This window comes from Marmota marmota, unplaced genomic scaffold, assembly GCF_001458135.2.
Source record: "Marmota marmota marmota unplaced genomic scaffold, marMar, whole genome shotgun sequence".
NCBI lineage: Eukaryota > Metazoa > Chordata > Mammalia > Rodentia > Sciuridae > Marmota > Marmota marmota.
Genome location: NW_025999869.1, coordinates 18361488 through 18384603, shown reverse-complemented (window position 1 = coordinate 18384603; position 23116 = coordinate 18361488). Strand labels below are relative to the sequence as shown.

General features: G+C 46.0%; 2 protein-coding genes across 12 annotated transcripts in view; one reads left to right on the top strand and one right to left on the bottom strand.

Moving 5' to 3' along the window:
• The window catches only part of Larp1 (La ribonucleoprotein 1, translational regulator), a 78547-nt gene extending 72235 nt beyond the window's left edge, over positions 1–6312 (top strand). For all 8 annotated transcript variants that reach the window (XM_048782872.1, XM_048782862.1, XM_048782856.1 and 5 more), the window contains exons 16-19: positions 708–852; positions 2787–2896; positions 3069–3196; positions 5306–6312. In XM_048782872.1, the coding sequence (XP_048638829.1) occupies positions 708–852; positions 2787–2896; positions 3069–3196; positions 5306–5515 (593 nt within the window). In that variant the 3' untranslated portion in view covers positions 5516–6312. The remainder of the gene's footprint in view (positions 1–707; positions 853–2786; positions 2897–3068; positions 3197–5305) is intronic.
• A 3123-nt stretch (positions 6313–9435) lies between these two features.
• The window catches only part of Faxdc2 (fatty acid hydroxylase domain containing 2), a 31684-nt gene continuing 18003 nt past the window's right edge, over positions 9436–23116 (bottom strand). For 2 of the 4 annotated variants that reach the window (XM_015492688.2, XM_015492689.2), the window contains 5 exons: positions 19710–19831; positions 14271–14476; positions 13690–13795; positions 13104–13270; positions 11875–12250 (listed from right to left, as the gene is read on the bottom strand). In XM_015492688.2, the coding sequence (XP_015348174.1) occupies positions 12094–12250; positions 13104–13270; positions 13690–13795; positions 14271–14476; positions 19710–19831 (758 nt within the window). In that variant the 3' untranslated portion in view covers positions 11875–12093. Of the gene's footprint in view, positions 9558–9919; positions 10527–11874; positions 12251–13103; positions 13271–13689; positions 13796–14270; positions 14477–19709; positions 19832–23116 lie in introns of those variants that run through there. The other 2 variants (XM_015492690.2, XM_048782894.1) reach the window with 2 other exon arrangements.

Genomic DNA, 23116 nt, shown 5'->3' with positions numbered 1-23116 from the left:
TGCATTTCCCTGATCGCTAATGATGTTGAACATTTTTGTGTGTGCTTATTGGCTATTTGTGTATCTTCTGTGGAGAAATATCTGTTCACATCTCTCTTTAGCAGGATTATTTGTCTTAACCACTAAGTTATAGGAATTCTTTATATTCTAGATACAGATCCTTTGTCAGATACATGATTTTCAAATATTTTGTTACATTGTGTGCATCATCTTTCTACTTTGTTAATGCATAAAAGCTTTTCATTCATATGTTATCTACTTTACCTATTTTCATCTATTTATTTTGTTGCATGAGCTTTTGGTGTTATGCATTTTTTTTTTTTTTTTTTTGATGTTTCCGGTTTGTACTTGTTAATATTGGTAATGAGCAGAATGTAATCTGTTAGAATTCTCAAAAAAGTATTTGTTCATGCTTTGCCTTGTTGTACCTGCGCTTGAAAGGGACAGGTTGAAATGAAGGACTGGAATGAGGGCCTGATCCAGAAGCTGGTGCCACCTGCTTCAGAATGGCCTCAGCCCAGTACCCGGCAGCAGGGACTCAGAGAGAGTAGTAAATGCTTAGTAAACATTTACTGAATGACTGAAGTGGCAGATGATGGGTAAGGGAATTGGGAGGCATAGGAGTAAGGACTTGTTCTTAAATCCCAGCATCCTAAGCAAGGACAGCCTGACCCTGACACATGCCTTTCCTTTTTTCCCCCCTGTAGAGCGGAAGCGCTTGGGCATTGGCCAGTCTCAGGAGATGAACACTCTCTTCCGCTTCTGGTCCTTCTTCCTCCGAGATCACTTCAACAAAAAGATGTATGAAGAGTTCAAGCAGCTGGCTCTGGAGGATGCCAAAGAAGGCTACAGGTAAGTGAGGTTGGCCTGGGGGTTCTGGCTGGTGCTTGAGGGCTAATAAGGGGTCCCCAGTGACTCTGCTTTCAGAACTGTGGTTGGAAATCTTTTGCATGTGTGCCTGTCACTTTAAATGGGAAATATATTCACATGGTTCAAATTTCTCAAGAGTTTTTATTTTGTAGTAAAAAAGACTTCTTATCCCTGGCTCCTGCCATCTAGTTTTTTTTTTCTCACAGGTAACCTGTATTGTTACAATGTTTATAGGTCCTTTCTAAAAATAGTTTACACCTGTGTAAGCAAGTAGTTCTCTGTTTCCTCTGCCACACCACCATCCGCTCTCAGTCTATACCAGAGATGACCTACATTTTATATGGTATTTTTTTGGGACCTTTTTCTTCCTGCATGCTGGGAATTGAATTTAGGGCCTCAGACATGCTAATAAGCAAGTGCTCTGTCTTGTTGAGTTGCCCCAGTTGGCATCAAATTTGTGATTCTCCTGAATCACTGGGGTTATAGACGTGCACCACCCTTACCACCCTTATGTCTAGCACACATTGCCCTTTTTTCTTTATTTAGTGCGTTATCTTGGAGGATCATTTTATAACTGAACATAAATACATTTTTTATTATAACTGGTCTTGTTTTGTTTAGCTCATATCCTATTAATAGATAATATAGGTTGCTTATAACACTTTGCTTTTAGAAAATCTCTTTTATTCGTTTCCTCCTCCTCTGATTTCCAAAGTAAAACATTCTCTGTGTAAGCAATTTGAATGTTTGAGGAAGTAGGAGAAACATCCTTTGGTCCAGAGACAACAAGTATTAATGTGCTGTCGTCTAGATCATCCTGTGAGTTGGGCACCAGTAATCCTAGCTACCCAGGAGGCTGAGACAGGAGGACCACAAGTTTGAGTCCCATCTGGGCAATTTAGTGAGACTGTCTCCAAAAAAAAGTTGAAGAAAGGGCTGGGGATATAGCTCAATGAGTAGTAGAATACCCCTGTGTTCAACCCCCCAAGTACCTCAAAAAGAAACAAGTCCTGTGAATGTATTTTTCTTAACTTATTTTTAGCATTTATAAGCATGAGCATTTTTCCATGTTAAAATATATAACTTTTCCTTCTCAAAGAAGTTGTTAAATACCTTTTATAGAAAGAAAATACAGATAAGAAAAATCACTTGAGGGCTGGGGTTATAGCTCAGTGTAGCTTCACTAGCATGTGTAAGGCACTAGAGTTCTATTCTCAGCACCACGTATCATTGACAACTAAAAATTTTTTTTTTAAAGAAAAAGATCACTTGAAAATCCAATTCCCATAGACAACCAATATTAATATTTTTAACTTTGTGCTCTTTCAGACTTTTGCATGCATGTGTAGATGTACTAGTTTACATATTTATCTATAAAAATGGGGTCATTCTATTCATGTCCTTTGAAAAATGTCCTTTTTACTTGATGTACATTTGTACTTTTAATTTTTGACAACTTATATCTCATTAGGGATTTACCATGATTTTTTCTTAATGTTTCTGTATTCCTAGACATGTACATTTTGTTTAATAATATTGATACAAACAGTTAAATACTTTTGTAAAATCTTAAGTCTGACTTTGGGCCATTTCCTTGGCATGTGTTTCCAGAAGTAAAATTTCTCAAAAACAGGAACAGGCAGAAATTCTGTAAAAGAATAGGTGGGAACAAATGGATGTGGGCATTGAGGGATACAGAGAGTTTCCTGACTCCCCACAAGGTGCGAACATTTAATACTGGACCCACTTAGACTGTCACTAAATGTCAGCCTTCATAAAGCGTATTTGCCATTTTTTCAGTACAGGAAAAACACATTTTTTAAACTGTTTCATAGTTCCTCTGCTATGCAGGCACATTTCCCCCTCTTACGGATGAGGACACTGTGCCCTGAGTTCACTGACTTGTCCTCCCACAGATATGGTTTAGAGTGCCTTTTTCGATACTACAGTTATGGCCTAGAAAAGAAGTTCCGGTTGGATATATTCAAGGATTTTCAGGAGGAAACCGTGAAGGACTATGAAGCTGGTAAGAGGCAGAGTTGAATTTCTGTGCACCCTGGTCACCTAGGCTTTCTTCCTGTCTTCCCTAGTTCCACCTGGGCTTCACACGCACCTCTCAATGTATGTGCCCTTTGTCTCTACATTCTCCCCAGCGGTCCAAGCCCTTTCTACCCCTCTCTTTCTCCCTTTCTCTACAGGTCAACTCTATGGGCTGGAGAAGTTCTGGGCCTTCTTGAAATATTCCAAAGCCAAAAATTTGGACATTGACCCCAAACTGCAAGAATACCTCGGCAAATTTCGACGTCTAGAAGACTTCCGAGTAGATGTAAGCAAAAGTCTCCCCTCTGATCCTAGTGTTCAGGAATCAAGATACCTGGATTCTGGTCCCTACAGTGCCACTAGCCCCAAGGACACTTTCCCTGGCCTTCCTTCCTCTCCCAGTTTGGGTTTCCTTCTTAGTTTCTTCATCTATGAAAGGGAGGGTGAGGATAGACAGCATCTGCAAGTTACAGTGGCATTTGCCACAGATTTCTTTTCTGAGTCTGTGTTGCTGGGCTGTCATGATACTCTCTCCCTTGTATCTAACAGCCCTCCCTGCTGCCGTGCCAAGTTTCCCACTAATTTTTATCTTGATTAGCTAGCTACAATAAATGTATTTAACTCCAGAAGTTTATAAATTAATATCTAGCATAGTAACGCATGCCTATAGTCCCAGAGACGCAGGAAGCTGAGGCGGGAGGATTGCAAATTCAAGGCCAGCCTGGGTGGCTTAGTGAGACCCTGCCTCCTCCAAATTAAAGAATTTTGAAAGAAGGTGGGGGCGTAGCTCAGTTGTAGAGCTCCCTGGATTCAATCCCCAATATCAAAATAAGTCAATAAAATGTCCAGTTCTCCTCCATCTTCTGGAGTGATGTCTCTACAGTGACATCTAGTGGTGAGTTTACTGCCATGGCTGGAATTACTTGTTTAACTGATTCAGCAAATGTCTCTGTGCTAGGAGCTTCAGGGACTCCGGAAATGAGTGAAAGACTCTGCTTCAAAGAGTTTATAGTGGCTGGGGTGTAGCTCAGTGGTAATGTGTGTGCTTAACATGTGCAAGGACCCAGCACCAAAAAAGAAAAGGACATAAAAAGATCTTTAACCAAATAAGTCCATAATGTAGTAAAAATTTCTGGTGGTTTTTTTTGTTTTGTTTTTTGTACCCTGAATTGAACCCAGGGGCACTTAGCCACTGAATCATATCCCTATCCTTTTTCATATTTTTTATTTAGAGACAGGGTCTGGCCAGTTTGCTTAAGTCCTCACTGGGTTGCTGAGGCTGGCTTTAACTTGTGATCCTCCTGCCTCAGCCTTCCAGTCCCTGGGATTACAAACATGCACCACTGCACAACTGGTAATCATCTTAGTCACATCAAACCTTTTAGCAAAAAGTCAGGTAATAAGTAAATGGTAATAATAGCCCTCACATTTATTATTTTAAAACTGCCACTGAGCCGGGCACAGTGGTGCATGTGAATTCAAAGCCAGCCTTAGCAATGGTGAGGTACTAAGCAACTCAGTGAGACCCTGTCTCTAAATAAAATACAAAATAGGGATGTGTTCTATCCCTAGCACAAAAAAGCAAATAAATAAATAAAACTGCCACTGAGTGGTTATTCTCAAGTACTATGCTAGATGATTCTTGTTGACCTCATTGGACACTTTAGTGGTGAAGTAGGAAGGGCTTATTATTATCACATACCCACAGATGGGTACACTGAGGATTGTGACTATCCAGGGGTATAGAAAAATATTTCCCAAGCCTCCTAATATATTCTATCCTTGGGGGGAGGGGTGTACAATTGCAGCGAGTCCTTATATAATTGATTGGTAACCTCGTAGGTGGAACAGAGGTTTAATTTTGGTACCCGAGAGGGAAGATAATGTTCTTAAGGTCACAGGATCTTTGTTATGGTGATTTATAATCTTGACATTTCATTCAGTGGCCCGTGGAGGTGCCTGGAAGGGAGTGAGGTGTCCTCCAGAAGCATCTAGGCCTTCTGAGCTGAGGCATCTAGTATACTGCATGCCACATTCCATACATCATCCTTCAGCAGATCCCAAGCAATATGGATGTGGATGAAAGTCTGGTCTTTGGGAGAGATGGACCTAGATTTTGTGTTTTCCATTTAAACAGCTATGGGATCCTGGGTAAATTACTTTCCTGTGTCTCATTTTCCACACATGTAAAATCAGATCATCAAAGAAAGATGAGAGCCCCACAGGAGAATATGCATTAAATAGCATAGTCTATGTCATAGAGAAATGCTTAATATCTGGTATTCATTTTTAAGGTCAAATCCATTGTCTACATTTGGAGGTAGATCTCTAGGCAGCCCTGGTAAGAAGTGGATAGTAATTCCCTAATTACCTGTGACTTTCTGCTCTGTTGCAGCCCCCCATGGGTGAGGAAGGCAACCACAAGCGACACCCAGTGGTAGCAGGAGGTGGCAGCGGTGAGGGCAGGAAGCGGTGCCCCTCCCAGTCTTCCAGCAGGCCTGCCACCATGATCAACCAACCCCCTACACCACCTACTGGCCAGCCCATCCGGGAAGATGCCAAATGGACAAGCCAGCACTCGGATACACAGACTTTGGGAAAGTGAAAAGCCCTTTAGCCCTGGGGTTTAGAGTGGGGAAGGGGTGGGGTGGTCGAGGGTCCATGGGGGTGCCCAGTCCCAGGAGAGGGGACAAAGAAGGGACTGGCCTGGAATTAATAGAGCAGGCCTCTGTGCTGAGTAGCAGTGTGTACACCATTTGGGCTATTAGAGGTACCCTGGGCAGAGCCTCCACGTAACTCCCTTCTCCTCTCTCCATGACTCTTCCATCCCAGCTTCTTCTAAGGGGGGAGGGAAAGGGGGGAGATTTTTTTATATATATATACATATATATATATATATATCAAGTTTTAAATTATTGATAGTTTGTCTGGATTACCAAAATCACTCTTCAGCCCTGCCCTTGGCTGATATGCCGCAACCCTGGTCCCCACCCACAGCCTCCTCTTGCTCCCCCCCAAGCCAACTATGCAGCCCACCAGAAGGCCCTGTGGGCCCTGTTGCCCAGCACTGTCCCGTGGAAGGCTCTGACAGCGCCTGGGCCCCAGGAGCACTAGCCCCTGACTATGTGGGGTTTGCCATCACCGTGTTCTCTCCCTGCTGTCCCTACCATGCCCTTCTGCCATCTTCTGGGAGAAGGAAACCAAAGGATCTAAAAGTGGGGGTTGGGGGAGGTTTCAGCCTCTCCCACTCCCCTTTCCCCACACCCCTTACTCCCCAGCCCAGAGAGACGCTGCTCATACCAGAAAAGACTATTGAAAGATGATTTATTTTATTTTTCTCTGACCTTTCCATCCTTGGAAAAACGGAAAAAAGAAAAAAAAAAAAAAAGACAAAATAGACCAGAAAAAAAAAAAAAAAAAGAAAAAAAATCAGAAAACCCCCACCTAATCCATAGAAAGTGATGTCTTTCCCCTCTCCTTGGAATTTTTTTTGTTTTGTTCTTGGAAATAATATTTTTTTAAAAGTTGCCTTATTGTGGAGCGGGAATCTGAAATAATACCCAAATGCCTGTTTTCCTCGGTGGAGTCAACCTGAAGAGCTCCCACCTTCTCTGGATGTGCCTGGGCTTGGACTGGCTGGATCTTTCTCTGGACTGAGTTGCATGTACAGTGCCTCCCACCTGGAGGCAAGAGAGTTGGGGGCGGCTGTCAGAGCCGTGCCCAAAATATCCCTGCTGTTGCATCGTTGAAGCTGACGTCCTGTGTCTGTACACTGCTGCCACTTTCGTGTCCTTGCTCTGCTTGCTGTTGCCTCACGCCAGGCCCCGTCCTGCCGTGACACCCTTCATCCTACCCTTGGAATCCCAAGGCCAAGTTTGCTTCAAACTGTTGGAAAACAGAGTTGGCCTGGATCTGGAACACACTTGTCCTCAGCCCGAGCGTCTTCCCCATGCCAGAGGGGAAAGGGGAACACCTGGTAGCTGAGGCTTGGATATGTTTCTCACATTGTCCTGAAAGATCACCGAGACCTCAAGGAAGCTTTGTCTCGTGAAAGGTGGAGAAAGGTGCCGTTCTTTTCCGAGGGTCTGGTGGGGTCTCCCCATCTTGCATCCCCCCCCTCTGCAAGCCATCTCTGCCCACCCTCTCTCTGATCAACCCCAACTGGGAACGAGACCCCGCCTGGGAACGAGGGATGAGGAGGAATTGGGGGCTGGGGGGAATCCTGCCAGTTGGTGAAGCCCTGTGGCAGGAAGGTATATGTGGACATAGAGTATACCTAACTTCTCTTCTCCAGCCACTGACTGCTTGAGTTGGGCTGTGAATGACAATGGAATGGCTGGAGTCTACTGTCGTCAGAAGCTAGGGAGGGTGACCAACTGACCCGCACAGACTGGGATGTGTGTCAAGTATGGGCATGACTGCATGTTCACCCCCAATGGGAACTGGGCAACACGGAGAAGTTTGCAGTCTTGTTGCTCAATTACTGAAACTTCTTTGGCCCTCCTTTTCAACAGGTTTCTCTGTTGGCCCAAAGGTTGGGAATAGGAGACAGTATCCCAGGCTGACAGGGGCTCACTTGCCCTCTGTCTTTGGGTACCTCATTGCTTTTAGTTTGTGTGCCCCCTCACCTTTGTCATCCCAGTGCTTAGTATGTGGGAAGCCCATCTCACTTCCTGTGACCCAGTCGTCTTGAACCAAGGATGAATGTCTGGTCTCTGCTATGACAATGGGATCTGAGGCCTCTCCCTAACCAGTCTGGTGTGCCTGCCCCACATTGTCCCGGACACTGGACTCCTGGACCTCCTTCTCCCTCCCTTTCCCCCTTTTTTTCCTTTGGGTCACTCAGCCCTGTATTGTATCCAGCACCACAAAAACCTCAGTGTTTGACCCTTGCTGGGTTTGGGGACACAAGGAAGCCTTGGAGGTGGGAAAAGGCTGCTCTCGTCTAGTTACTCCCAGGCCAGGGGCTGCCATCCTCTCCCTGATCCTCTCAGATATCCCTGAAGGAGGAAGCACCTTTGGGGTGAGTAAGTGAGAACTTCATCTCAACATAGGCTGAGGAGGGGTGAGGGGCTATTTTCTTTAATATTTTCTTTCTTTTTTTTTTTTTTTTTGTAACATGTTAGGAGTTAATGTTGCAAAGAGTAGTTTACATCTTCACTTTCTGAAGACACTTGAATTTAGGACCGATTTATCTGTGACAAGTATGAGTGGCAGGGGCCATCAGGACTAGCCACTTCACATCTACCACCTTCCCATGGGAATCTTAAGACCTGAGACACAAAGCAACAGCCTGCCCCAACCCCCTGTTTATTCTCTGCCCTTCTAAGGTTGGTCCACGCCACAATGACCTGTAGGTGTCAAACAGAAGGTCTGTGTGTGCCTAAGCCCTGATGAGGGACAGGTTTTTCTTGTGCCCTCTCCAGAACCTGAGACACATGCACTATCAGTAGAGAAGGCTACCCAGTCCTGCCTCAGCCTGGACCCCTAGGGCTCAGAACGACGGCAAGAGGCACTGAGCCCCCATGTCAAAGTTAAATGTTTTTGTTTCATTGTAGCTCTTTTCCCCCCCCTTTTCTGATGATTGATTTACAAAAGAAAGTAAGCTGCTCAGGAGGCTCTGGAAGTAGGGTGGAGGAAGCAAGAAGACTAGCCTTTGGGAGAGCTAGGGGTGTTTTGCCAAAAGCCTGGGTAGAGTGGTCTGGATCATCTGGCACCCTCCCAAATGGGAACCTCAAAGTACCTCTTGTGTGGAAGGGTTCCTGGATTCTCCCCAGCCCCACCCTCTCCTTCAGCCATGTTGATGGCAGAGGCAGAGAACATAAGAACTTACAGCCCAATTCTCACTGGAGAGGAAAACTTGTCATCTGGCTTTGCGAAGAAGGTTCCACCTTACGCTCGTAGTACATTATCTTTACCATGTGCTAGGATATCACATTTAAAAGGACAAAAAAAAATGTAAAATACTTGAATGAGCTTGTATTATAACATTAATATTATTGAGAGTATCTGCTTTCCAGGCTGAAGTGATTCATTCATTATTCTAGTCCTGCTTTAGTCCTTTGTAATTTGTGGTAATTATGCTTTTCTTTTTAATACAAAAAAAATGTATAAAAATAAAAATTTGAAAAGGCAAAATACTGGCTTGTCTCCCATCTGGGGTGCTGCTATTGGGTGTGAGATAGAGCCCAGTTAGGGTTCCCCAGAGCCAGAGGAAACTTGCGCTGCATCTGAGTGGCACCTGCAAGGGCATTATCAGTGGACTTTGGGGGAGTCTGCTGAAGGCAGGGCCTCCATTGGGCTGCCAGTGCATCGAGGTGGCTTCCTCAATGGTCTTTAGAGCCTTTTTTTTTTTTTTTTTAATACCAGCTTTAAATCCATGTCTTAAGTGAGAGTTGGGGGACATAGACTGCCAGATGTGAGTGGGAGCCTACTTGGTGGCACTTGGGCTCCATCCGCTGCCTGGGCCTGGTCTTGTAATCAAAGATAGCCAAGAAGAAAAAGTTAGTGTCCCTTGTAGAGTGTTGGTACAGCTCCTCCCTGAAGAGACTCTTGTGAGTGAAGAAATAACGGTTCAGTAATCATACCTTGTGGAACCTGTGTCGTACAGGGATCCCTGAGACGGGGATGGAACAGTGAGCCCCACTCTACAGAGAAAAAAGTGAGTCATAGCCTCACGTGGTCATCTGACCATTTTCTGTCTCCCATACATGGTGCAGTCCCTAGCAAATGGTCTTCTAGAGTTGATTTTTTTTCCCCCCCACTAGTCTTTGATGGGCACTTAACTTCAGGACCTCTACTGGCCAAAGGAAGCTTAGAAGTGGCCAGGGTTCTGTGGATTGGTACTTTGGGAACAGGGAGATGTATTATTAGTTCATCCTCACTTCCACACATTCCTGTCAGGAATGGTCATCAAAGAGGCTACTGATTGCACTGTCTTAGCTCCCAAATGTCATGATCATGAGCATTAGAACAAGTCTTATAGGAGGAAAAAAAAAAAAACAAAGTATCAGGAATAAATGGAAGCAGGTTTATTTTAAATGCTTTTTCTTCACATTTTCTGCTGGGACTTTAAGGCTTTTTTCTTTTTTCCCCCAGTCTTATTTACCAACCTCAGGGCCATTCTGTTTGAGAAAAGGATAAGTGTAGGTGCCAAACAATGGCAGCCAGGACAATAACAGCCTCTTGTCCCTCTATGCCTTTTGTACAGCACCTTGAAATCTAAAGCAATTCTCATATAGTCTCCTCATCCCCCATCCTCTCAAGTGTACTAAGGGACTTGTTTCCAGATGCTTGCTTGTAGGTGGGTGCAGGCCAGCAGCTGGGAGAACTTAACAGTTGGATACACTAGACAGGACTGGGCCCATCAAGGCCAGAGAGGGCAGGGGGGCTTGGAAGGCCAGGGAAGGTGCTGCCTGCTGAGTGTTGACTTGGCCTACTGGGCAAGTCCTCTGCGGTTCTGGTGCTCAGGAGGAAGTAGTTTGGGGTAGTCTTGCTTGGAGGCTTGGCCCTGTGTGATCTTCCTTGTCTCCAAAGAGATGGGGGCTCACTGTTGCAAAGAGACTGGCCCCTCCTGCCTCAGCTCCCAGGTAGCTGGGTCTACAGGTCTGTACCAGCTATGTTAAGGTTTTTGTAAAACCACAATAGGTTATTTTCCATATATATATATATATATATATATATATATATATACACATATATATATACATATACATATACACACACACACACACACACACACACTTTTTCCTGGTACTAAGGATTGAACCCAGAGGTACCTTTACCACTGAGCTCTGTCCCCAGCCCTTGTACTTTTTTGAGGCAGGGTCATGCTAAGTTGTCCAGGCTGGCTTTGAACTGGTGATCCTCCTGCCTTGGTCACATGATTACAGCTGTGTGCACCATCTCACCTGGTCACAGTAGGTGGTTTTCTTGGCCCAAAAGAACTGAAAGTCAGTAATAGGCACAAGTACACATACAAGAATTTAGTAAATGAACTAGATGTGGTGGCACTTGCCTCTATAATCTCAGCGACTCTAGGTTGATGGTAAGAGTCTCACCAGGTCAAGGTCAGTCTGGGCAATATTTTCTATTTTCAAAATAGAAAAATAAAAGGGGCTGGGGATGTAGCTTAGTGGTAGAGCACCCCTGGGTTCAATCCCCAGTAGGGTGGGGGTAAATGATAATAGTAGTAATGGTGGCCTTTCAAAGACTAGTCTGAATTTTTGGGAGCTACAAGGTTCAAGAGCATGTTGCTCCTAAGGGGAGGTAAGGGAGGTGATTGTTTCAAACCCAGATAGCCCTGTGGCTTTGTTTCAGATAAAAAGGGTCCTGGTTAGATTTCATTTGAAAAACGTATCTGCTAAAACCCAGTCAAATGATCCCTGTTAAGAAAACTGGTTAACCATTTCAGAGAAAAAGAGTTTTGCCCTTTGGCCATTTTTTTCTGGACTCCTCAGGTATCCCCAAAGGGTTGTGACCCTGATCCTTCTGGGTGTAGCCTGTGCTTCCTTGTTATCAGTTGATCAGGGAGGAGCACCTGTGGGTGTTTATGTGTAGTGAGGCAGAGTTGAAATGGGACCTGTGTGTGTGTGTGATGGGAGTGGGTGGAATGGGGACTGGCACATGGCATGTGAAAATCAGACCTGTAACTATTTGCCAGGGACAACTGGCCCTGGCCTGACTAAGGTATGGAAAAGCCCAAAAGGGTAGGAAGAAGCAAAGTGATAGATCTGATTCCCCCACTCCTTGACACCAGAAAGAGCTCTCCCTGGGGCCCAAATTGCCTTAGTCCTACTTCCCTCTCCATCATTCTCTGCATCTTACCTAGGCCACAAGACAGTGGGAAGGGGATGACCTTCCTCCATCCCACAGCAGAGGACCAGAGGGCCTGGCCAGAGCCCTCTTAAAGTGGTTTCCTCCTCTGACTGGCCTCCAGTCTGGGGAACCTTTTTTCCCCTTTTCCTTAAGCTAACTCCTGGTCCCATGAAGGGACAAGGACAGAAGTTTGGGGGAAGCCCTGGCCCTATCCTTGGCCCTGCTTTTCTAGGAAGCCAGCCTCTCCTCTGCCCTAATGGTGCCATCATTAGAGTGTGTGGCTGAAGGAGGCAAGTTGTTAGGTGCAATCATGAGGCCTTGGTGTCTTGGAATCCCACTCTTGGGATAGGACTGGCAAGGGCCCTTTCACTCCATCTTCTTTGGGGAGTCGGGGATGCTCTCCGAGAGTGGGGTGAAGCCCAGCAGCAGGATGTGCCTCTCATAGGCCTTGGTCTGCTTAAACATGGTGTCGGTCCCATGGAGGTGGTCCAGCACCCCCAATACGCCATAGCATTGGTTGAACCTAGAGGAGAGGAGGGTACTGCAGTGCTGGATGGAGGACCATTTGTGGATCTCTCTGTCCTTCATGCTGGCCTCCTATCCACACCTATCACCACCATCCTGACCACATCCATCAGAACAACCTGGAGAGATCCTATGAGCATATATAAGGGGCCACTCCAGACCTACAAAATCTGGAGCTGCATCCCCATCTCCCTGCCCCCCTTTTTTGAGATAGGATTTTGGTAAGTTGCTGAGGCTGGCCTTGAACTTGCAGTTCTCCTGCCTCCCCCTCCAGAATCACTGGGATGACAGGCATGTGCCACCACACCCAGCTTGGAGTCTTCCCTTGGAAACCTCACCATGTGATTCTGATGCGCATGTGCTTAAGAACCTGACAGGACTATGCTTGCTCAGATATGGTCCAGGGGCCACCTGCTTCAGAACCTCTTGCCACATGTTAAAATGCAGGTTTCTGGGCTGTGCTCCTGCAAATATTTTGATTTGAGATACGGAGTGGAACCCAAGAGCCCACATTTTAAACAAACATTTCATGTGACTCTAGGAAGTACAGAGACCACACTTGAAAAAATCCTGGGGGCTTTCAGAAAACACAACTTCCCTGGAAATGCGTGCAAGATTTTCCTGCACACACACATTTTTCTGAAGACTGTCCATAACTACATTAGAGACTCAAAAGGTTAAATTCCCAGCGACAGAAGAGCCCAATGTCAGAAAGAAGGAAAAGGTCAAGATGGTCATTTTCCCGCCTCCAAACCTCTCTCCCCACTAGCACCCACACAGTGTGCTGAGAGGCTTGAAGAGTGTGGCTGGTGGTTGTTGGTCAAGGACCCCTGTGGGGAGGAGGGCCTTACTTGAGATGGTGGTAGTCATGGAATTCAGGCGAAGGCAGGAAGGGTAGGTGGTAGCCACAGTGGGAGATGGTGGTGATGATGAGGGCCAAGGAAAACCACACCGTGATGGAGGACAAATGGGAGCCCATCACAAAGGGGCCTGTGATCACTGGCAGCATGTTGGAGGCCTGGAAGAGGAAGGATGATTGGATGCAGGCCTAGGAGAGGGAGGGGACCCAGGTGGGTGTCCACTTTGCCCCAAGGTGGTACCAGGAGAAGACTTGCTTGACTCAGATCTGGAGAAGATGGAAGTATCAGGACCTTGTTTTGTTGGAGACATTCACCTTTGTACCTTGGAACATGTTATTAATTATTTGAGTCCCAGCTTCCTCATCAGCAAAATCAGGATTACAGTGGTTGTTGGGCGAATTAAGGGATTCAGCTTGTGAGGCTCCTAATATAGTCTGGCACAAGGCAGGTTGACAATAAATGGCAACTAATTAATTGGAAGAAGAAAGGCCTTATGAGGCCTGATTCTCTGCAGGAGCCCTTAGGGAAGATGGTTGGGACCACCACTCTTCTCTGGAGATCCCAGGGCTGTACTCACCACATGCTCTATAGGGTGGGCATAGAGAGAGGTCACCCCAATGGGGGCTGTCCATTCGTGATGTTTCTTGTGAATTCTCTTGTAGAATGTTGGGTGGTGAAGGAGCCTGGGAAAATAATTAGTACTTAATAATCTGCCAATTCTCCTTTCTCCTTTCTCCCTCCCTACCATCAGAAGTCAATGGTAGGGACTAGGGGTGACATCTGTGGAGTCAAGTGGAAAACACTGATTGCACTCCTCTAGGTCTGACCTCACTCCTGAGGCTGTGTGCTCAGGGAATGGGTTACTTGGTCTCTCTCACATTCGAATTAGCTGTGAAATAAGGGTGCTGCCCAGAAAGGATTCAATAAGGCAATGAATGGGAGACCGCCCACCCCCCATACAAATGGAAAAGCTCTTTCTTGGCTGGACATTCCTCAGTCGCTTGAAGCCGTCAGTTATGGGAAAAATACTTGTCTCCCTGCCACCCACTAGCGGGAGACTTGAGATCAGAGGGTGTTGGTCCCACACTAACAGAAGCTTCAGTGCAGAGCCACAGGTAGGATGGGGGTGAGCTGTGCTCAGGCAGAGCCCCTGCTCACCGGTGTGAATAGTAGAAGAAGACTTCCTCAATCAGGGTGAAGATGGTCAGCTCCAGAAGGAACAAGTGGAAGGTAGGCAGCTCTCGGCCGCAGGGGTCTCCCCGCCACTTGAGGAGGGGAAAGAAGAAGACTGCCATAGGGAGAGTGATCACGAACTGGTTGAAAAGAACTGTGCGCACAGCCTGGCGGAGTTTTGTGGGGTCTACCTGTTGAGGGAAGGAAGTGTGAGAAGTAGGTCTTTCCCGTCTGGAAAAGTGGCTCCACTGTGACCTGCTCACAGGAGCCTGTAACTCAGAGATAAATTTGGGGTGATGTCTGGGCATAGCTGGAAGCTCCTGCCTGACCCCCGGCCCTGGGACTGGGGACATCGCAGCAGGAAGGCCCTGGCTGTCGGGTGGATGAGTAACACCACTCCCTTGGAGACTGCGCCACGCAGTGTTCAGGCTGCCCAAGACTGCTTCTCCCTTCCTGGTTCTGCAGATAACACCACTGTCCTCTCCATCTCAGGCCAAGCATCATGTCTTCCTGGCAGGCAACCTGAGGAGCCACCAGCATACTTGAAGAAGGTGCCAAATCCCCTAAGTGGGAGAACCTTGTTAGTGAAGGATGCAGAGACCCGAGTTATCTGCCTCCTGTGTGTCCAGCCTCACTGAACTGGGCCCAGCACAGACAGGGAAAACAAGGCAGGGTTGCTCTTCTAGCTTCTTGACTACCTCCTGGTGGTGGTGATGGGCTGTCAGGAGGGAGGCCTGCCCAAGCGTTTTCACCTGGGCCCACTGTGCACAGCTTACACCCCCCTTTGACTTCAAAATTCACTCATGTTTTATTTCTGTCCCATAATGAGGCCAGACCTGGCCAGCCTCATTTGAGATCACATGTAAGATGAGGCCATGAATGTCTTCTGGAAATCTTGACCGAGAAGAAGGTGCCAATCTTGTCTGTTTGTCCATCCATGCATTTAACTGGTACTTAGTGTTTACTATGTAGCTAGCATTTAGTGTTCTAGGTGATGAAAATCATTAAACACAACAAAAATTCCTGGCTTAATGGATTTATATTCTGGTAGGGAAGACAGGCTTTGCAAATATCAAAATATATATTGGGTGATAAGTGTTTTAGTGACAAGGAAGTTTAAAGGAGAGAAGGAGAGCAGCAGGACCCCCAGGTCAGGGGCGAGGCACCTGTTCACCCTGAATAGACCCGGCAGGGTAGCCTCACTGACATGGTAAGATGTAGACACACAAAAGAAGAGAAGGGACCCGGCCAAACAGACACGTAGGGAAAACGCCTTCAAGCGAAGGCCAGGCTGGTAAGAAGGTCTAGGACAGCCATATTCCTGGCCTGTGTGGCTGGAGAAGAGCGAGGAGGCCGCAGGGTATTTGAGCCTGGAATTCAAGAGAGAGTTCTGTAGGAGCCTCAGTGTACAGGTGGTGTTTAAGGTCATAACACTGAAGAGACAAGGAGGGAATGAAGATAAAGAGGAAAAGAGGATCCAGGCCAGAGCCCTGGGGCAGTCAACTTTAAGAGGTTGGGGAGAAGAGAAGGAACCAGAAGGCGTGACTCTGGAGGAGATAAGGGGAGCGCCTGAGAGTGGGGTGTCCTTGAAGCCAAGGACAAGGGAATGCACAACTGTGGTGATGCATTTGGGGACTTAATGACACAAGCCTGAGCCTGGATCATTGGTGACCTTGCAGAAAGGACTTCTGGTGGAACCCTGTTTGGGGGAGACCACCTATTGGAAGAATGTTTCTAGAGAGGCTGAGCTGATGCTTTTGTGATTATTCCTAGGAGACGTAGGCTGAAGGACTTAGGGATGAAGTCTTACAATGTCCTGAGCTTACCTTCAAACATTTAGGTAAAATATTACACATGCGTATATATTTATACATAAAGCAGAAACTGTAAAATGTTTACAATTGATGAATCTGAATGTATGTAAATGAGTGATTATTGTAAGAACCTTTCAACATTTTTGTGTCTGTGTGTTTGATTTTTTTCATTATAACAAAATTTTTGGGAAAAAGTTGGACGGGGATGATTGGGAACTGGCTACCATGCTAGTGATTTTGGGGAGGTGGGGTCAAGGATCGCTTTCTTTTTTATCATGGGAAAAATGAAAAATTATAGCCTATTTATAATACAGAGAGGAATAATCTGGGGTTGTGATGGGGTAGAGAGAGAGAGAGAATACAAAAAAAGAGAGATGAGCCAGGTGTGGTGGCACACGCCTGGGATCCCAGCGGCTTAGGAAGCTGAGGAAAAAGGATCCCTAGTTCAAAGCCTGCCTCAGCAACTTATTGAGGCACGAAGCAACTCAGTGAGACCCTGTCTCTAAATAAAATACAATAAGGGCTGGGGATATGGCTCAGTGGTTAAGTTCCCCTGGATTCAATCCCCAGTACCCACCCCCCCCCAAAAAAAAAAAANAGGCAGGAGGATTGTGAGTTCAAAGCCAGCCTCAGAAACTTAGTGAGGCTCTGAGTAACTTAGGGTGTCCCTGTCTCAAAATAAAATATTTTTAAAAAGGGGGCTGGGGGGGGCTGGGGATGTGGCTCAAGCGGTAGCGCGCTCGCCTGGCATGCGTGCGTCCCGGGTTCGATCCTTAGCACCACATACAAAGATGTTGTGTCCGCCGAAAACTGAAAAATAAATATTGAAATTCTTTCTCTCTCTCTCTCTCTCTCTCTCTCTCTTTAAAAAAAGGGGGGTGCTGGGGATATGGCTCACAGATTAAGCACCCCTGGGTTCAATTCCTGGGACCCCTCCCCCCGCCAAAAAAAAAAAAAAAAGGTGAGAATTGCTGAAATTGCTAAGGCACTTTCCTGGTGCAGACAAAAGGTGATAGGTGCTGCACACAGAGTGCAAGAAACTGCAGGTCAGAACAGGAAGAGTTCACCTGCAGAACCAGGTGGGCAGGCAGAGGACACAGACACTGTTGCCAGGAGGCCCATGAGGTGTCTGCGAAGCTCTCTTGTGCTTTAGTTCTCTGAGTGAAGCAGGGAGCAAGGCCAACCCCAGGGAGGGAGGTTAGTTGGGAAGGCGCTGGTGATTGGAGCTTGCAGGTGTGCCCCAGGCATTCAGGGGAGTGGGACAGTAGCTAGACAGAGATGGACTGTGTGAGTGCCAGGTAGCATTTGGCCCCCATTTGAGGATCTGCTTCTGATAGTTTCTCCTGGGGTCAGTCCTTTCTGGAGAAAGCCAAAGACTAAATGGTCCTGGGAGGTTCCTTCCTACCTGTGTACCCACCTGGGCTGCACACAGTACAGGAGCACTGAATTTGGAGTCAGCTGGGATTGGCCCTGGCTCTGGGTCCTAGTCACAGACTGATCTTCAGCAAGTCTCTGCACCTTTCTGAATCTTAGCCTCTGCAAAATGCAATGGAACCTCCCTACTATCTCCTCATCATAGACTTTCAGGTTGTACAGAGGTTGGTGATGTTCTTGAGCTGATTTGTTGTTGTTGTTGTTTGGTACTGGGGATTGAACTCAGGGGCACTCGACCACTGAGCCACATCCCAGCCCTATTTTGTATTTTATTTCTCAGGATCTCACTGAGAGACAGGCACTCACTGAGTTGCCTAGTGCCTCGCCATGGATGAGGCTAGCTTTGAACTCACAATCCTCCTGTCTCAGCTTCCCAAGCCACTGGGATTACAGGTGTGTGCCATGGTGCCCGGCTTGAGTTGATGTTGACTGGTAGTTAAGAGCATGAGTCCTGGAATCAGGAAGCCCAAGTCTGAATCATGGTTCTACCTATGGAACATTCTAGAGCCTCCATTTCCTCATCTGAATAGTGATGCTAATTATAGTTCTTGGCCTCGAAGATGTAAGAATTTAGTCAGTGGTGGCTGCTAAAGAGAGCCATCATGCTGGGAGCTGTGGCCCACGCCTGTACACCCAGGGACTTGGGAGGCTGAGGCAGGATGATCGCAAGTTCAAAGTCAACCTCAGCAGCTTAGTGAAGCCCTAAGCAACTCAGTAAGACCTTCTCTCAAAATAAAAAATAAAGGGCTGGGGACATGGCTCAGCAGTGAAGNAAAAAAAAAAAAAAAAGAGAGAGAGAGAGAGAGAGATCCATCAATGAAAGATGAATATCAGGCTTTGACTCTCTGGGCTCATGTCCTGCCAGGCTGGACCTGGAGGAAGTCTCCCTGGCTGGCTGGTGGTTGTCATGTCAAGAGAAGGGCAGTGTGTGCCAGGCCAGCAGCTCCCTTTCAGGAAGGGGGCATTCTGAAGGGCTGAGTCAAGAGCACAGTTTACCTGTTCCGCCTTTCTGAAGTGCTAGGCCGGGTCAAAATGCCCTGAGAGCTGGGTGATTCACCCAGGCACCTAGCCACATGATCAAAAGATGATTGTTGTTTTAGCAAGGAAAGCAGCCAGAATGTATTTAGGGTGGAGCTGAGGAAAGAATCTGGGTTTCAGAACCAGGCTTTTCCCTGTTGTGTAAGAGAAGGTTTGTGGAGCTTGTCAGAGCACCAAGCAGGCCAGCCAGGCCCCTGGAGTGGTGGGACTCCCTTCCTGGTGCCAAGAAGGTTGGAGCTCCCCCTAAGCAGGGTCTGGGATGTTGTTCATCATAGATTTTCCCAAGTAACTTGCCCCATTGTTTCAGTTGAATAATTAGGGAGGAGGACCGGCTGAAAATGCAACTATCTCAAGCTGGGTTCTGTGGTCCACCACTGTAATCCCAGCTACTCAGGAGGCTAAGGCAGAAGGAACGCAAGTTCAAGGCCAGCCTGGGCAACTTAGTGAGGCCCCCATCTCAGAATAAAATAAAAAGGGCTAGGGATGTATTTCAGTAATAGAGTGCTATTATTATTAGCATGTAATAAGGCATGGGTAGACTCCCTAGTACCAAAACACAACAATACAACTGCCATCTCTGCATTCAGAATCCATACTCCTCTGTTAAGGTGAGATTATTGCTTGTCTTGGTGGCTGTCAGTCTCACTACCCAGTGGCAACCGCACCCTGCTCTCCTTGTCTAGGTTCCCACGACAAAGAGGAGCCATTCAACATCCCTGGCATGGCCCAGTACCAGGCTGAGATGACTACTTTTTTTTTTTTTTTTTTGGTGGTGGTGCTAGGGATTGAACCCAGGGCTTTGTGAAAGTGATACAAGCACTCTACCAACTGAGCTATGTCCCCAGCCCCCTGAGATGATGACTTCTGTCCCTACAATGCCGACTGTAGGGTTGAAGGGCAGCACCCCAGGTACAGAGCCAGGCCTGGGAATCAGGAGACAAGAACACTGGTGTACACTGACCTCTGGCTGAGTGACTCTAAGATTCAGGGCAAATGATTTTCCTCTCCTAATCTAAATTGAGGGAGACTTGTCAATGACTTGTTTGCTCACACTGGCCTTTGTCCCTCTGGGCCGGCAGTAAGAATTCTGAGACTGGCTTTCTGGGCTTTGACCAAGAGAAGTCACAGCAACTCTTACCGGTTCGTTCTTGCCAACCTGAATTCGGTAGCGGGAGATGAAGTTGGGTCTTCCAGTGGTGTCCACCACCAGTAGAAGCCCATTGAAAGCCCAGAAGAGCAGACAAGGCACTTGGGTGGCACCTGCAGTTTGAAAGCAGAAGGGAACAATCAGGGTGGCATCGGGCTTTGCAATACACATATTAACTGAACACAAAAGTTAGGGTGACTGTGCCTGGCTATGGGGGACACCTGGCTGGACACCAAGGGCCCTACTTAGAGTCCTGGTTGAAAAACCAGCTGTGGGACCATGGACAGGTCACTTAAGAAATATCTGTATTTTTTTTTATCTTGGCTGTAAAATGGGGACAACAATGTTTAAGGTTGTTAGATACAGATGTGCTCACACACACACACACACACACACACACACACACACATCAAAGGGTGTTCCTGCACATCATATACTCTAACAGAAATGATTTGAAATTGGCCTTTGGGAGGCTGTGCCTACAAAGCCTTTATGAACTAACTGGTGAAGTGCTTGGGTATGGAGGGTTTGCGGTGGGCCCTGGTCTAGGAGTCACCTGGGGAACCTGATCCCTGTTACCTAGCATGGAGGAGTGGGACTTCAGGTGTCATCAGGGCTGCATTTCCTGAAGGGTAGGGCTCTCAACTCTTTCATCAGAGTCTTCATGCCCTACTCTTTTGGAGAACCCTGTCTGGTCCATAAAAGTGTGTTCACGACTCGGAGAATTCCTACAGCAGGAAACCTGTTTGATTTTGTTAATATCAATCTTTCCCAGCCTTGTTTGACCCTAGAACTGTTTTCTCAGAACATCTAAAAATAGGATGTCACGTGTCCCTGTTTGCACAGGATGATTTCAATTTACAGCTGGCATTGTAGAATAATTATGAATAACACCTCATTTTACCCTCATGAGTTTCCTTAATTGGATAATAAATAGTATATCCTCTTCCACCTATTAACATTCTACAACATTGACATACTACAGAATATGTCAGAAAATATTCAAAACTTAAAACAGATTTGAGTGGTGCACACCTGTAATCCCAGTGGCTTGGGAGCCTGAGGCAGGAGGATCACAAGATCAAAGCCAGCCTCAGCAATTTAGCGAGGCCCTAAGCAACTTAGTGAGACCCTGTCTTAAAATAAAAAATAAAAAGGGCTGGGGATGTGGCTCCATGGTTAAGTGCCCTGGTGTTCAATCCCTGGTACCAAACAACAACAACAAAAAAAAAAAACCTTATATTTTGTTTTTTGCTCCACATCCCACTTTTTCATGAACTCATTCCAAGCATCTGATTTCCCACTGTGAACAAATAGCACTTTGTCCACCCCAGGTGGCAGATATTCAAGTGATATTACAGGATTGCCTAAATCTTGAACTGCTAGCTTTATTTCTCCATATTTTGCCTCCTCCTCTAGATTCAAAATCCCAGAAGGCAAGGACGTTTCAAGGACAACTTCACTCTGGGTCTCTGCTCCCCTTCCCCCAGCCCCCTCCATCCTCCATCAGTGTCTTGTGGTAGGTAGGACATGGGAGAGACCTGGCCATCACTGTAGGGGCATATGATTGGTGCAAACCATCTGGAGGGTAATTTGGTAATATCTGAAGTAAAAAAGAAAGTGAGACAGAGACAGAAAGAGAGAAAGAAAGCAAAAACATATAGATTCATATACAAACATGTCCATCACAGCATTTTTTTTAATCATAAGAAAACATTAAAAGCAGACTTAAAGTCTGTTAGTAGGGAATGGCTAATATGTTAGAGTCCTTTTATATAATGGAATAGACTGGGCCGCTGAAAATATTGTTTATATTGATTGACATAACAGCCTATTCAATGAAAAAAAAAATGGGTTTTAAAAAAATAGTTGGTGTGCTAATCATGGTTGGACACGTCTGTAATCCCAGCAATTTGGCAGGAGGATCTTAAGTTTGAGGTCAGCCTCAATAACTTAAAGACCCTGTCTCAAAATAAAAATAAAAAGGGCTGGAGATATAGCTTAGTGGGAAAGCTCCCCTGGGTTAAATTCCCAGTCTATATATACTTGATGTCTGATAGGTATCACTATATATCCAAAGTATTAGAGATGCACACTAATATATTAATAGTGGTTATTACAAGTTGTCTGATTTTTATTTTTAACAATGAACACATGTATTTTTATACTCAGATATAATAAAGTACTTTTTATGCTGGGAAGAAAAATGTTGTGTTAGTAGTTACCCAGGGTGTAGGGGTGTGTGGGGGGTGTCCACTAAAGTTCCTACTTGGAATTGTGAAGGTGAGTGGAGGAAGGCAGTATGCAAACCACTATGTAAAATGCCCTTGAACTTTCCAGCAAATGTCTTCTCTCTCTAGTGTTTTTCTTACCTCCCAGATAATAGGTGGTTTATCTGTTTCATATCATTGAAACAGAAGCATATAAAATGATTTCTAGTTACTTTCCCACACATGTCTGTGATCTGTTGTTCTCTCAGTGATTGCTTAATATCCCACTGAATCTTTTGAGTTTGATCAGAATTCTCCCAGCTGAAAATGATCCCCAGGGACAGTGTTTGTACTTTTGCTTTGGGAAAACTGACACTTTTTTTTGGTTAACAGTGGGGACTGAACCCAGGGATGCTCTACCACTGAGCTATGTCTCTTTTCCTTTTTTTGAGACAGGGTCTTGCTAAATTGCCCCGACTGGCCTCAAAATTGCAAAACTTCTTCCTCAGCCTCTGTTATTGGGATTATGGGTGTGCCCCACTGTGCCAGGCTGGGACTGACACCTTTTATCTCCCCTTCTGGACTATGACCTAGTTTTTGAATAGGGTAGGCAAATACTTCATCTGAAATATTTCTATATCTTCATATAAGTTTGGCATATTGTACTATTTTGTTTTGTTTTTTGGTACTGAGGATTGAATCCAGCGACCACTCAACCACTGAGCCACATCCCCAGCCTTTTTTTATATTGTATTTAGAGATGGACTGGCTAAATTGCTTAGGGCCTTTCTAAATTGCTGAGTCTGGCTTTGAACTTGAGATCTTCCTGCCTCAGCCTCACAAGCAGCTGGGATTACAGGGATGTGCCATCAAGCCCGGCCACATTGTACTATTAATATCATTTGAGTGAATGAATGTGTAATTGAGGATGTTCACTATGATAGTGCTAAGAGACAAGTATATGATGCATGGCATTTTTGGTGGAAAGGTGACGCCAGCTAGCCATTGAGATGATATGATTATGTTAAGACTTGCATTCATATGGATATTGATTCCTGCTGTTCACCTAGGCCGGCTACGGGACTCCTGGAGAGTTCCCATTGGTTGGGGAAGTACAGTAGGAGGGAGTTCCGGGGGAGGAGCGCTGGCTGCGGTTCCGAGAGGAGGCTGCGTGGGTGGATCGAAAAT